Genomic DNA, 12,293 nt, shown 5'->3' on the forward strand with positions numbered 1-12,293 from the left:
TTTTTTTTTTTTTTTACTATGCGTAAAGGAGGGCAAAATAATACGCCTACAGTGGGCTCTCAGGTGACGAAGTCCAAATAGAACAATTCTTGCAGATGAGCAGAGCTCAAAAGGAAGAGCTTACTTGTAAAGGATAACAATTTTCTTATTGTCTTTGACCCCTCTATTCCAAATTCTTGCAGTTTATTTTTGTAAAGCAGCTTAGGTGGGGGAAGGGCGTACGTGTGTGTGGATATGTGGATGGGTGTATATGCTCATGAATATGAAATTGTAATCACGTAGTTGCGTCTGTGCCCACGTATGTGTCCTCTTGCACATTTCTGCGCACACCCCTGGTGAACGCGCTCTCAACACACTTTGGGTTATGCGTTCGAAGCGCTTCCATACAGTTCCAATTGAGCAATTTTATTTCTATTTTCCTTACATCTCTTCCTGCACAGCATTGATTTCCCATAATTTCTCTGGGGTTGTTAAAAGGCAAATTAACGTTTTAATTGAACCTAAAACATAATCACGTGTGCTGCTGCTACCTGACAATGGGTATGTTTTTTTTTTGTTTTTTTTGTTTTTTTCTTTTATTGGTTGTGTGTGTGGGAAGTATCTATGTTCCCTTTGGTAGTAAATTCAATTAAATAAAAAAAACTCGAATTAAAAGATTTATATCACATTTAATTATAATTTTATGACTAAATTCATTCTTTAGGGGTAAACATAAGAACAGTGTATGTGTCAACTGTCAGTGGTACATATATACGTAACATTTTTTTTCGTTTTTTTTTTTTTTTTGCGGTTTGGTAACGCTCATTGTAGATGTTTAAACAACATCCCTACGTGTAACAGCAACTATCTTTTTTTTTTTATTTTTGTGCTGTCCAAAGTCCCCAAATTAAATTAAGTAAAATTTAGTAAAATTAGGCAAACTTAACAAACAATGCCGACACAAAGGGTGTCTGTTTTTTGTTAATTTATTTTTGAACCATTAACACAGTGGCCAACTTTTCACACTCTTAACACTTTCTGTGCTTTAGCCTTTTTCCTTACGCAAAATTTTTTGCCATGGTCGTGCAACTCTTGCGCAATTTTTGGCGGTTTTTCATCAGTTCTTCGGAAGTTTTCCAACATTTTTTCAGCAGTTGTTTTCAATTTTTTTCAACTTTTCCTACAAGAATTCCCGCAACCGTTCCCGCAGTTGACCGCGCAGTTGTGGGGGAACAACTGCGAAAACACTTTTTTGCGCGGGTCGGGTGCCACTTGCTTAACATGAATGTGCTGAGCGTACTCTTTTTCAAAGTACGCGGGTGTACCACGCAGAAAATTCAGTTTCGCAGAATAATCCAATTCTACGCTGATGAGGGGGAAGGTCGCGCGCGAACCATTTGCACACTCTTATGATGTCAACTGAAAACAAACAATTTTGGCGCAGCGCACGCGTGGTACATGTTTATATATATATGCGTACTCGAACTTAGGAACGTGCGCGTATAAGCGCAAACGTAACTGTACATGACATAGCAACATCGTTTACACCTTTTTCCCTTCACTTTTCGACTGGGAAATGCTTGCAAAGTACACGCAATTTGCCTCTTATTTATCATGCGCCAACATGTTCTCTTGGAAATGTTTTCTCCTCTTCCCCTTTTTTTGCTTATACAATGCTGTGCACCAGCTGTTTAGCAAATTTCCTCTTTTCCGTTCGTGGAAAAGTTCGCTAAAATGAGCGCTACAAATGTGTACATATGAAAGTGCTCTTTTCCCAAGATTGGATCAATTTTCCAAGTTCGCGCAAATATTTTGGTCAATTGGAAAAGCAGCTCTTTTTAGCTAGCCCAATGCTGATTTTTTTTTTTCTCACATTTAACCAGCCGTATTAATGCTTCTTTTTTTTTCCAAATAGCAATGTCAAGGGGAGACTCACGTTTCATTTGGTCATCTGATCATTCGACCAATCTGTGCACCTCCCCCCTTAGAATTAAACCTTAACTATGTTTCACACAATAAATAAAAATCCCGAGAAAAAGGAAAAGGACGGTGGTAAGCGTTAAATTGATGCCCCAAACTTGGAAAAAACCACGTCAATTTTGTAGACATTATGGACACGCCCAAACAGCGCCGAGGGCAAAAAACAGACAATTCGAAGGAGCTAAAGTTTGACCACGTTGCGTAGCAAAAATTAAGACGTAATAATGGTTAGCCAAGATCGAATTCGCATAAAATGTGTGAATGAAAAAGATTAAGCTATCTGTCCATCTCGAACGAGTAGCTGAAATGTTGACTGTTCAGGAAAAAATAACAAAATTGTTACCTGATCGTAAAAAAAAAAAAAAAAAAAAAATCTAGCTATTTTCAAAAAAAGCCACGAACCTGTGTGCATACATATGAAAGAATACACTTCAGCTATTTTATTTTTTTTATTTAAGATTTAGGCTAAAAAAGAAAAAAAATTCACGTTCTATGCAGAATTGCTCTGCTCGCAAGCGAGTTCCCCTTTTTAATGTCATGATAAAACTATTCTTAACGATTAAAAAGCTTCTTTAAACGTTTTCTTTTTTTCACTCTCTCGCCACGTAAGAAAAAAGGAACCCTTTTAACGTCAGATATATTTATATTCATTTCATGGAGGGGAATCCAAACAAGGAGTGCCACGCAAAGACCATTTTGAATAAATACCCTTTTTAATCTTTAAAGTGCGCGCGTACATTTAAGGCTCAACAAAACTGCGCCGCGTTGAAGGGGTATTCTTCGGGTTGAAGCATGATTTGTCTCTCCCAGTTAGCCCCTCCCGCTTGCCTCTCCCGTTTACCTCTCCAATTCGCTTCCACCATTCTCACCATGCGAAATGTCCTGCTCAGCGGCCCATTCATCCCTGAAATTAACGTCGGGTATAACGTGCAGGCGAACGGGGTCAGCATTAATTTCTTAAAAGACCCCTTTTGCTTCAGGGACAAAAGGATGAAAATCGTAAATTCTAAACGGAGTGAAAGGGATCCCAGTGAAGGGGCCCTTCCAAATGGTGAAAATGAAGACACGGTGAACCCTTTGATAACCCTGGAAGCGACTGAATTGCAGGGATGCGTTTATCAAGGTGGCCGAACATTTGGGGGAGCTGCGCCATATGAAGATGGCTTAGCATATGAGGATGGGTTAGCATATGAGGATGGCTTAGAATATGAAGGTGGATTGTCATATGAAGATGGCTTGGCATATGCAGGTGGCTTAACATATGCAGGTGGCTTACCACGCAGGAGCGGTCGTTTCCCGCTTGACGAATCCAGCAACATACCCGGGGAAGTGAAGAATGCCTCTCTCTATGACGAGAAAATGAAGTATGCCCTGCAGAGCGCAGAAAGGGAAAGGATCTTCGAAATGCCAAAGCTGGATATAAGAAACAAATAAACAGTCTTGACAAATTAATACAGGTGCATAGATATAGCAGTTAAAAAATTAAACTACGTTTGTGGAGGAAGTGTCCCCTTTGATTGAAAAAGTTGCCTTGTCTAGAAGCAAACAAAGTGACCAATTGTGTAATGTGCACAGGTACACACAAGAATGCGTGGACACAGCCGCGCTTAAAAAAAATGGGCGCACACTTGGGGGTGGGAGCACATTTTCAGTGTGTGCACCTGTGCATGTAATAGGCCTATGGATAAATTAGAACCTGCAGATGGCGAGGGGGGTATCTCACCGTTTAAGAAATGGCACAACAAATTTTCATGCATGCTGTTAATACCCCTTTTTTTTAGGAGAACAAAAAAGAAAAGAAAAAAAAAAATGAGTGTACAGACAAACGAATAACGCGCCACGTTCGCGCTTTCCACACTTTGAACTCTCGTCAAAAAGGAAAGCGGCGTGGCAGTTTAGGGGGAGTTAAAAATAGTTGTTTAATAGCTGAACAAAAAAAAAAAGGGGAGTCACCTTCTCGGATGGAAGCCACCCTCTAGCGAGGTAGTCCTCCCCACCCATTCGCGATTCCGAGGGGCTCATCATTTTTGCCTTTTTCGAAATACGCGCTGCGTGTGCGTTTACCCATATAAGAATACGCCTTTGCGCAGCCTTCACCTGATAAGCAGCTAAACAGATAAACAGCTAAACGGATAAGCAGCCAAACAGCTAAAAGAATACATGGTTGGGGAGATAGCTACCCTTTGCAAATTTGCCGATTCCCGAGGGGGTGAGCCCCGATCATGGCTCCATCGTATGCTTGGCTAAAAAGTCGGTTAACTTAAATGTCACTTCGTTGATTCTCTGCCGAAGGGGGAGCAGCGAATTTGTATCTTCCGTTGAGATGAACAGAGCATTTTCTTTAATATCTTTGGGTAGGTTAATTTGATCCCAGGTAGTTAGGTCCGCCTTTGTGACAACATCAATCCAGGGTCTGAAGGGAAATAACCCCCTGAGGTAGTATCGAATGTCTATCTGTGATTTGATGGAGGAGAATTTATGGTCATCCTTTTTCAGAGGATCAAAAATGTACATAACTGCTGATGGAATATTTTTTAATGAGGAAAGGGAGAGTTTCTCCATAAGGTTTCTTTTCTCTTCAGGTCGATTAATTAATCCTGGAAGGTCCATAATTTGTGTTGTGAATACATCATTTTGGTTGGTAAAGGAATAGTGGCCTAAATTAAATTCCTTAGTGGTGAAATTATAATCAGCCACCTTAGATTTCGCATTGGTAACAGAATTGAGAATACTGCTCTTCCCTACATTTGTGCACCCTATGATGGAAATGGCTGGTTTGGTAATGTCTATATATTTAATTTTTCTAACACGTTTAATGTACGAATTGTAAATATCTAGCCATTTCCTGCCTGACTGTAAGATGATATTCAGATCTACAATAGCTTCGTTCAGTTTTGAGAAAATTTCTCTGCAAGTTTTTAGATACTTCATTTGTCCTGCGTAGGTTTTTCCCGTCAGAGTTATCAATTTTCTAACTTGTAGAATGTTATTAAGGACGTCACTTAAGGAGTTGGGTGCTTCTCCCTCTTTGTAGAAATTTGTTATTGCATTTTCATACAGGCTGTACTGAAATGGGTGTAGATATTTCTTTAGATTTTTGTGCACATTGTAGATGTTGTTTAATGGGCGGGAGAGCATCTTCGTGTATAGGTCCACCTTAATGCAGCATTCTTTGCAGATTCTTTTTTTGGTGTGTTTTTCTTTATTTATATTGTTGTAAATGCTGGTGAGTTGTAGCTTGATTTTGTCCTTTTTGGTTCCCCTTTTGGAGCTTGCATTTTTGGACCCGTCTTCCTTATCCAGATCGACGTACGGTTCTGCGTTCACAGTTCTTTTGTCCACATTTTTAATTAAATATAAGTTTCCCTTTTCTATAAATTTCAGGTACAGCAGTGCGTCTTTAATTACCTTTATGTTGTCCTTAAATTTGGGTAATTTCTGAAAGATGTTCGCGACGTATGTTTTGACGTGGGCCTTTTTTTCCCTCTCTTTGAATATGCTGCTGTAGTCTTGGGTGTCTTCGAACTTCATTCTTTGGATTCGGTTCGGGTCATCTTTGACTAGCAGGTTGTTGCTTTGTTCCTTCACGAGGTCGCTGCTGGGTTGGGCGGCCTCCCCACTGCCGCTGTCAGAGCTGCTGGCAGCGATGTTGTTGTCAGTGCTACTGGCAGCCTCGCTGGACACATCTGGGTCCCCCTTACCAAGACCTGACTCACTTTTACTCAATTTGAAATGCTCATAAATGCGGGAAAAACCGTAAAATTTTAGGCTCTCCACGGGGGTACTTTTGCCCGTTTTGTCACTTTCTTCCTCGTTCGCCATCCGCAAGGGGACGTTCCATTTTTTCCTCCCCCCATTTATTCCTTTTACACAATTTACGCGTTTTTCCTTTCTGAAATTGTGAGAGAACGAAGGGGCGTATTCCTTAACATAAAGAAGAGCGTTTCTATCGATTCGGTTTTGTCTGACAGGGGAAAGAGCTTCGTGGTAACAAATGGTTGCTGCTATTAGGATGGCCTTGCAGACGATTATCATTTTTTTTTTCTTTTTAAAATTATTAACCCTTTCTGCATTCTCTCACCAACGGTTTTTAATTCGATAAACTTTGCATTGGCCTCTGCCTCCCCTTTCTGTTCACTCGTCCCCATAGCAGTAGATCCGTGCGCACGTCCGAAAATTCATGCGTATTGACACACCTTCCAAATTCATATGCGTGTGCATTCACACACAGGAGTGTATATCACACGTTGAGGCATAACCGGACGTTACATTATGCGGTCTTAATGCTCACCTTTTTAAAGCTCCCATTTTTTTTTTTCTTTTTCGCCCCACCCTTTTCCCAGATGATTTACATAACTACACTGCCAAACTACAGTGAGGGATGTACGTACATATACGTATAAGTTCGGAGGAGGGAAAAAAAACATGCTGGGCGATTTTTCATTCGAGCGAAGAAATACATCTCCTTACGGCAGCAGTGAAAAGGATCTAATTAACGGCGCCATTCACATGTGGTTCCTCATGCGTCGTGGTTTCGCCATTTGGAGATAGCAATCGAGGGAGGTAAACTTGGGGATGGCAATTTGGAAAGTAGCAATAGGGAACTATCCATATGGAGATATCAATTTGGAGATATCAATTTGGAGATAGCAATTTTGAGATAGCAATTTAAGAATTGCCGCTTGGCAGGTAGGCCTGCTGGAAAAGCGCATACCGTTGCGTACGTACACGCCAATTTTTCACGCAGATTTTTTTTTTTTTATGCATTCATATGATCTGAAAAATGGACCAACAATTTTGCATTCGCCTGAGTATTTTTTGTCGCGTGTCCGCTCGTTAATTAACCCATTTGTTCGTTCATTCCTTTGTTTCGTTTTTTTCTCCTTTTTCATGTTTTTCGCGTTTTGTGTTTTTTTAATGTTTTTTCCTTTTTTCCCCCTTCTTTTCGCCTTTTTTTTTTTTTTTTTGCGCCTCTCCCCCTTTGGTCACCTCGCAAGGCACAATTGTGTGTAAAACAGAAACCCCCAGTTTAACGTCTGGACGCCAAATTTAATTACAACTTTGAGGAGGCGGAAGAAGCGAAGGGAAGCAATAAAATGGACCCTCAACTGTACTCACGTTTGAGGGATTAACATGGTACATGAGTACACCCACCGTGCGTTTGAACTATTTCCGTGACTGTGAGAGCCCTCCTGGGGTGCGAAAATATTCCATTTGAGCAAGAGAAATTACGTAAAACAATGCGAACCAGGGCAACCTGGTGAAATAGACTAATCAGAGGAAACAGCCCGGACAAACCAGAAAACAGGAAAAGCGGCAAACCATAATAATTTTCTATTTTCCGTTTAGCGCCTTCTGTTTTACGTTTTCTTCGCCCACCGGCCCCTTCCTGCGTCACCCAAACAGCATGGGAAACACCGTTCCGTATAACTGCTACGAGCGGTGGGGGAAGAGAACCCCAGATGGGCCCCTCTTAAACTACGATCAGAAGACGGTAAGCAGGCACACACGCGATTCCGTGCTTCCCCGATTGGTTCGTGTGATGCGGAATGTTCCTAGCAATTTTGTGTCCATTTCCCCCTTTTTTTTTTTTTTTTTTCGCTAGCCAAACAACGGATCGCTAGTAACCTTGCTCGAAAACTTTAACTACGAATCGGCCGAAGAGACATACAGCGGAAGTGCCAAAAAGGGCCACGCACCAAACCAGGGTTACCAGAGGGGGGAAAAACCCAACAGCAACGTCAACGTGAATAATAGAAGCTACAACAATAACGCGAATGTTAACAATAATGCGAACTATAACAACACAAATCACATAACGCCCCAGGTAGTGAGAAATGCGAGAAGGAGACCCACGTATTCACCAACGGCGAGGAAAATAAACCTGGAAACGGAAGAAGAGGAAGAGGAGGAGAAATTATCCACAGACAATTCAGATGAGCACATTTCAGCCAAAGATATAAAAGAGGAAAAAATAAAACAGTACAGAAAAACGTTAACAAAAGTTGTAAAAATAAAGACAGCAATTTTTCACGAAACTGTTAAAGTTACTTGCTCAAAGGATGGAAAGATGTTGGAGTGGTACAAGGGAAAGGCAGAAGGAGACGGGAAGAAAAAACCCATTGGGTCATTTTCTCTAAATAAAATAACTTCAATACGAACCAAAGTAGACAACCTCAAATCGCTAGAAATAGCAGTGAGTAGTGTTAATATAAGTACCTATTTGTTTATTTTCAAAACACGAGAAGAGAGGGAAAGCTGGCAGAATAACCTAGAGTCTTTTACGAAAATTATGAACATGAAGTAGTACACCCGGAGTGGCGATCTCGGCTGCGTGTCGAAGATGGGGACCATCAAAAGTGGAAACGCTCTCAAAAGGGTAAATTGAAGAAGTAGGCGGCATGGCTAGCTAGATGGATAACTCCCCCGTCGTGCTCCCCGGAATTTGATTTTAACTCCTATTTTCATTTTAATTAGAATAATTTTGCTTTCATACAATACGCGGGAAAAAAAAAATGTCCAGTAAAGAGAAGAAGGAAATTTTTGCGGAGAATCTTTCCATTCCATTTTTTTTTTTTTTTTTTTTTGAATAAGCGTTTGCCTCGACACGGCACGACACCTTTAGTTTTCTCCATTTCGTTTGATGCCTTTTTCCTTTTTTTTTTTGTTTCTAACTCCGCGTAATTTTTTAGTCCCCGACCCTCCCAAAACCGTCGGTGTTATTTCCCCGCGTTCCCCAGGGTACGCGAATTTGCATTCACGTATGCACGTACGTATATGTGGATATATGTCGATATGCACACATTTAATCGACTCTCTCATAGTTTTCACGTCCCCGTTTTCGCGCCCCCTTTTCTCAATTTCTGCATGAGAAGGAGGGTTATAAAAATGCTAAAAAAGGAATCGCCACTGTAGGATGCATCGTTTTTTTTTCTGCGCATCTATTTTGTAATCTAAATAAAAGGTGCTTTTCTTAAATTGCTAACAAAACACAAAGGAGGGTTCGTAAAGATAGCAGCATCGCTTCTAACAGGTGGGTAATGACATCGGAACGTGAAGCAATTCTTTCCCTTTTTCTTCTCTCCTACATGTGAAGGTGGGTGCACACGGTTAAGCGCCATGTCTATTTTACATTACCGCGTATCTTACTGTGAGCTTTTATTTTTTTTTTTTTCTGCTCACCGGAAGGTAGGCAGCGTGTTCTGATTTACATCTTGAGTAGCGCAGGGAGGAGGGTCAATCTGGAAGGCCAGGCTCTGAGAGAAGGATGCCTAGCCAAAGAAGCTAATCGAAAAATAACTTAATAAAAAAAACAGCGAGGGCGGCGACTCCCTTGTGCATGTCCCGCTTCCCATACCCCACCCATCAATCCTCTCACACTCTATGCATGTTCACATGTGAACACGAACTTATGACCCAATTAACATTATATAAGAAAATATAGAGAGTGCAAATCTGAATGTGAACGCCAACTGCACGAGGATATAATTCATTTCGGATAAATAAAAGGAACTCTGCAAAAATGACGTCCAATGACCTTGCGGGTGAATCAAGTGACGCTGATGGATCTTCCAAAACGAGGGAGTGCCAAAATGATGAAACTGAGAAAAAGAACATAGACAATGATTCCAAAGGCAGTGAGGTGGAAGACAATTGTGAGCGCAGAGAAAAACGGGATAGAAGTTCATCTTGCGAGTCGTACAGACCAGGTAAAGCGCGCTGAGATATTTGCACACGTATCTTCGTCTGCATCTACCTAGGTGCATATGTACACATAACGTGTGTGAGGCAAGTACCCCACGTATGGAAATATTAGGCACTCTCTTTTGCCATATAAATGAGCACAGCTAACTTGTTGTCATGCTTCAATGATTCACTAGTTGCGTGTGTACCTACCTGTTTTTTTTTTCTGTCGTGCCTTCTGTTAAATTTTATTTTACCCCTTTCCTCCTTGAGTCTACATTCCCTTTTTCATCAAAAAAAAATAAAATAAAAAATCATTCCTGACCTGTTCAGAAAAAAAGAAGCTATGTTGTTGTCACGAAAAAGGCACCTCCAAGTGCTCCAGCAAATCCGGAAAAAGTGGCTCAACCCCTAAGGTGAAGAATTCGGACACGCTAAGCACAGGTAGGAGTGCAAATTTTACCCCTTTTGTGATCGCTATCGCGGAGAGGGCGTATGTGCGTCTATTCTCCCAAACACACACTTGTGCGGACACGGAAGTACACAAACTCATGTCTTCCTCTACACATGCAGCCTCTACAGGAATCAACGAATGTGCAAACAGCCCCGAGAACATAAATGAACCCTTTAAATTTTTTATCGGTGGTATTCCACAGAATATCTCAAATAAGGTAACGGGCGCCCCGTTTCGATAGGGCATGTCATGCTTTCTTTGTTTCGACAAGATGCGCCACTCCGTCACTGTTTTTCCGTCTTCTAAGTGGCTGCCTCTTACCTCTTTCTCATGCGCACTTTCGCGGTGTAACTTTCCCTCCACCCTCTGGCAGTACCTAACAGAATACTTCGAAAAATACGGACCCGTGCAGAATGTCGTCATCGCACAAGACCACGAAACGAAGAGAAACAGGGGATTTGCGTTCGTTACAATGTCATCTCAAATAAATAAAGATAAAATCCTAATAGTATATAGAAATATAGAATAGTTCCTCAAATGAATAGGCGTAGATTACGCAGCGTGGCGACGTGTGTTCATGCACGCACGGGCGGAAGTGTGCACATGGATATATGTATGTGTGTGTTTTGTTTTGTTTTATTTATTTTTTTTTTTTTTTCGTTCCCCTTCAGGACACGCATGAACTCAACGGGAAGAGAGTGGACGTTCGTGAGGAGAATAACACGACCCCCTCAGACATCCAGCGTAAAATATTCGTAGGAGGACTGAATTACTACTGGACTAAGGACACTCTAGAGAGGTATGAACTGCATTAAAAGAGGGAATGGATAACTTTTTCAAAAATTGCACCTCGTTACGTGTAACGATGAAGATGTGTGGCTGCATAGCAACGCATGAATAAACGCAAAGACGGGGGCGTAAAAGGGATGTATCCCCTGGACACCTTTTTATTTTTTCCCCTTTTATTCTCCCTTTTATTTTTATCTTTTTTTTTCACCCTTGCGCAGCTATTTTTCCACCTTCGGCGAAATCGATCTAGTTCAAATTGTGTTGGATTCTTCGGGCAGATCCCGATGTTTTGGCTTTGTCGTCTTCGCAGATGAATCCTCCGTGGCCAAAGTTCTGAAGCATAGACGGCACAAAATTTACGTAAGCGCAGGAGAAAATATAATTCATTGAGGGGACCAAATAAGTGTGCATGTGCTAAGCAGTCCCATTCCGTTTTTCGCCAGCCATTCTATCAAACCGCGTTTTTGTTTTCATTTCGCTTTTCATTTTTGTTCTCATTTTCCTTTTCATTTTCGCTTCTCTTTTCACTCCCGTTCCCCCTCTTAGGACAAGATGGTCGAGGTTAGAAAAGCAGAGCCGAAGAAGCCCAAGATGGCGATGAAACGGCAACACAGCAAAAGGTAAGCATGAAAATGAATACTGGATTTTTCCCGCTGCCCTACGGAGGACAGGCACAGTGAAAAGGGTAAACGTTTCGTGCTTGTACACACACGTGTCAGTACACTTGACACACTGTCACTTGTACCCACTTCCTCCCCTGTACAGCCGCTCCAAGTTCGCGCACCCGCCGCCATTCATGCCGCCCTTCCCTTGCAACAAAGAAACGATGGCACATTGGGCTAATTTTATGTACAACGCTTGTAGAATGCCCTTTTTATTTAATCACAGATTTCAAAACATGCCGGATTTTTATCCGAACTATGGCTTCTATCCCAACTCGATGGAAAACTCCCATCCGCCAGATTATAACAACTAGCTTTCGCGATGTTTGTAACGTTGCTGTGATAGTTGCGCAGCTATAAGTTATACTTTCTTTTGCGCACCTTCAGTGATAATTGTAATGTCTCTTTGGTGGTTCCGTAATTTTACCGTTAATACCCATTGTGGTGATAATTTTTTTTTTTTTTTTTTCTTTCCTCAAGAAAGGGAACCTATTAATATACATTGTTGGCGATGAATTGTTCTTTGCAAAGTGTCGTAATATTTTACATAAATGGCAAAAAAAATGGTATTGTAAAAATGGCAAAAAAATGGTATTGTAAAAATGGCAAAAAAATGGTATTGTAAAAATGGCAAAAAGATGGTATTGTAAGAATGGCTAAAAAAAATGGTATTGTAAAAATGGCTAAAAAAAATGGTATTGTAAAAATGGCTAAAAAAAATGGTATTGTAAAAATGGCTAAAAAAA

General features: G+C 41.0%; 4 protein-coding genes across 4 annotated transcripts; 3 read left to right on the forward strand and 1 right to left on the reverse strand.

Annotated features, from left to right (window-relative positions):
* Window positions 1-2,829: 2,829 nt before the first annotated feature.
* On the forward strand, window positions 2,830-3,393 carry C922_02544 (hypothetical protein; the record flags this gene model as incomplete). The annotated part of the gene is made up of 1 exon (XM_008818143.1): window positions 2,830-3,393. One exon carries the CDS (start codon window positions 2,830-2,832, stop codon window positions 3,391-3,393), a length of 564 nt encoding a protein of 187 aa, XP_008816365.1.
* Window positions 3,394-4,179: 786 nt separating this feature from the next.
* On the reverse strand, window positions 4,180-5,994 carry C922_02545 (hypothetical protein; the record flags this gene model as incomplete). Its single annotated transcript, XM_008818144.1, has 1 exon — window positions 4,180-5,994. The coding sequence occupies one exon, from the start codon at window positions 5,992-5,994 to the stop codon at window positions 4,180-4,182; it is 1,815 nt and encodes a 604-aa protein (XP_008816366.1).
* Window positions 5,995-7,366: 1,372 nt separating this feature from the next.
* On the forward strand, window positions 7,367-8,266 carry C922_02546 (hypothetical protein; the record flags this gene model as incomplete). The annotated part of the gene is made up of 2 exons (XM_008818145.1): window positions 7,367-7,453; window positions 7,565-8,266. The coding sequence occupies 2 exons, from the start codon at window positions 7,367-7,369 to the stop codon at window positions 8,264-8,266; spliced, it is 789 nt and encodes a 262-aa protein (XP_008816367.1).
* Window positions 8,267-9,481: 1,215 nt separating this feature from the next.
* On the forward strand, window positions 9,482-11,861 carry C922_02547 (hypothetical protein; the record flags this gene model as incomplete). Its single annotated transcript, XM_008818146.1, has 8 exons — window positions 9,482-9,668; window positions 9,976-10,086; window positions 10,216-10,313; window positions 10,470-10,604; window positions 10,768-10,895; window positions 11,104-11,245; window positions 11,432-11,505; window positions 11,651-11,861. 8 exons carry the CDS (start codon window positions 9,482-9,484, stop codon window positions 11,859-11,861), a joined length of 1,086 nt encoding a protein of 361 aa, XP_008816368.1.
* Window positions 11,862-12,293: the final 432 nt, after the last annotated feature.

The sequence above is a fragment of the Plasmodium inui genome, assembly GCF_000524495.1.
Source record: "Plasmodium inui San Antonio 1 unplaced genomic scaffold supercont1.9, whole genome shotgun sequence".
NCBI classification, from domain to species: domain Eukaryota; phylum Apicomplexa; class Aconoidasida; order Haemosporida; family Plasmodiidae; genus Plasmodium; species Plasmodium inui.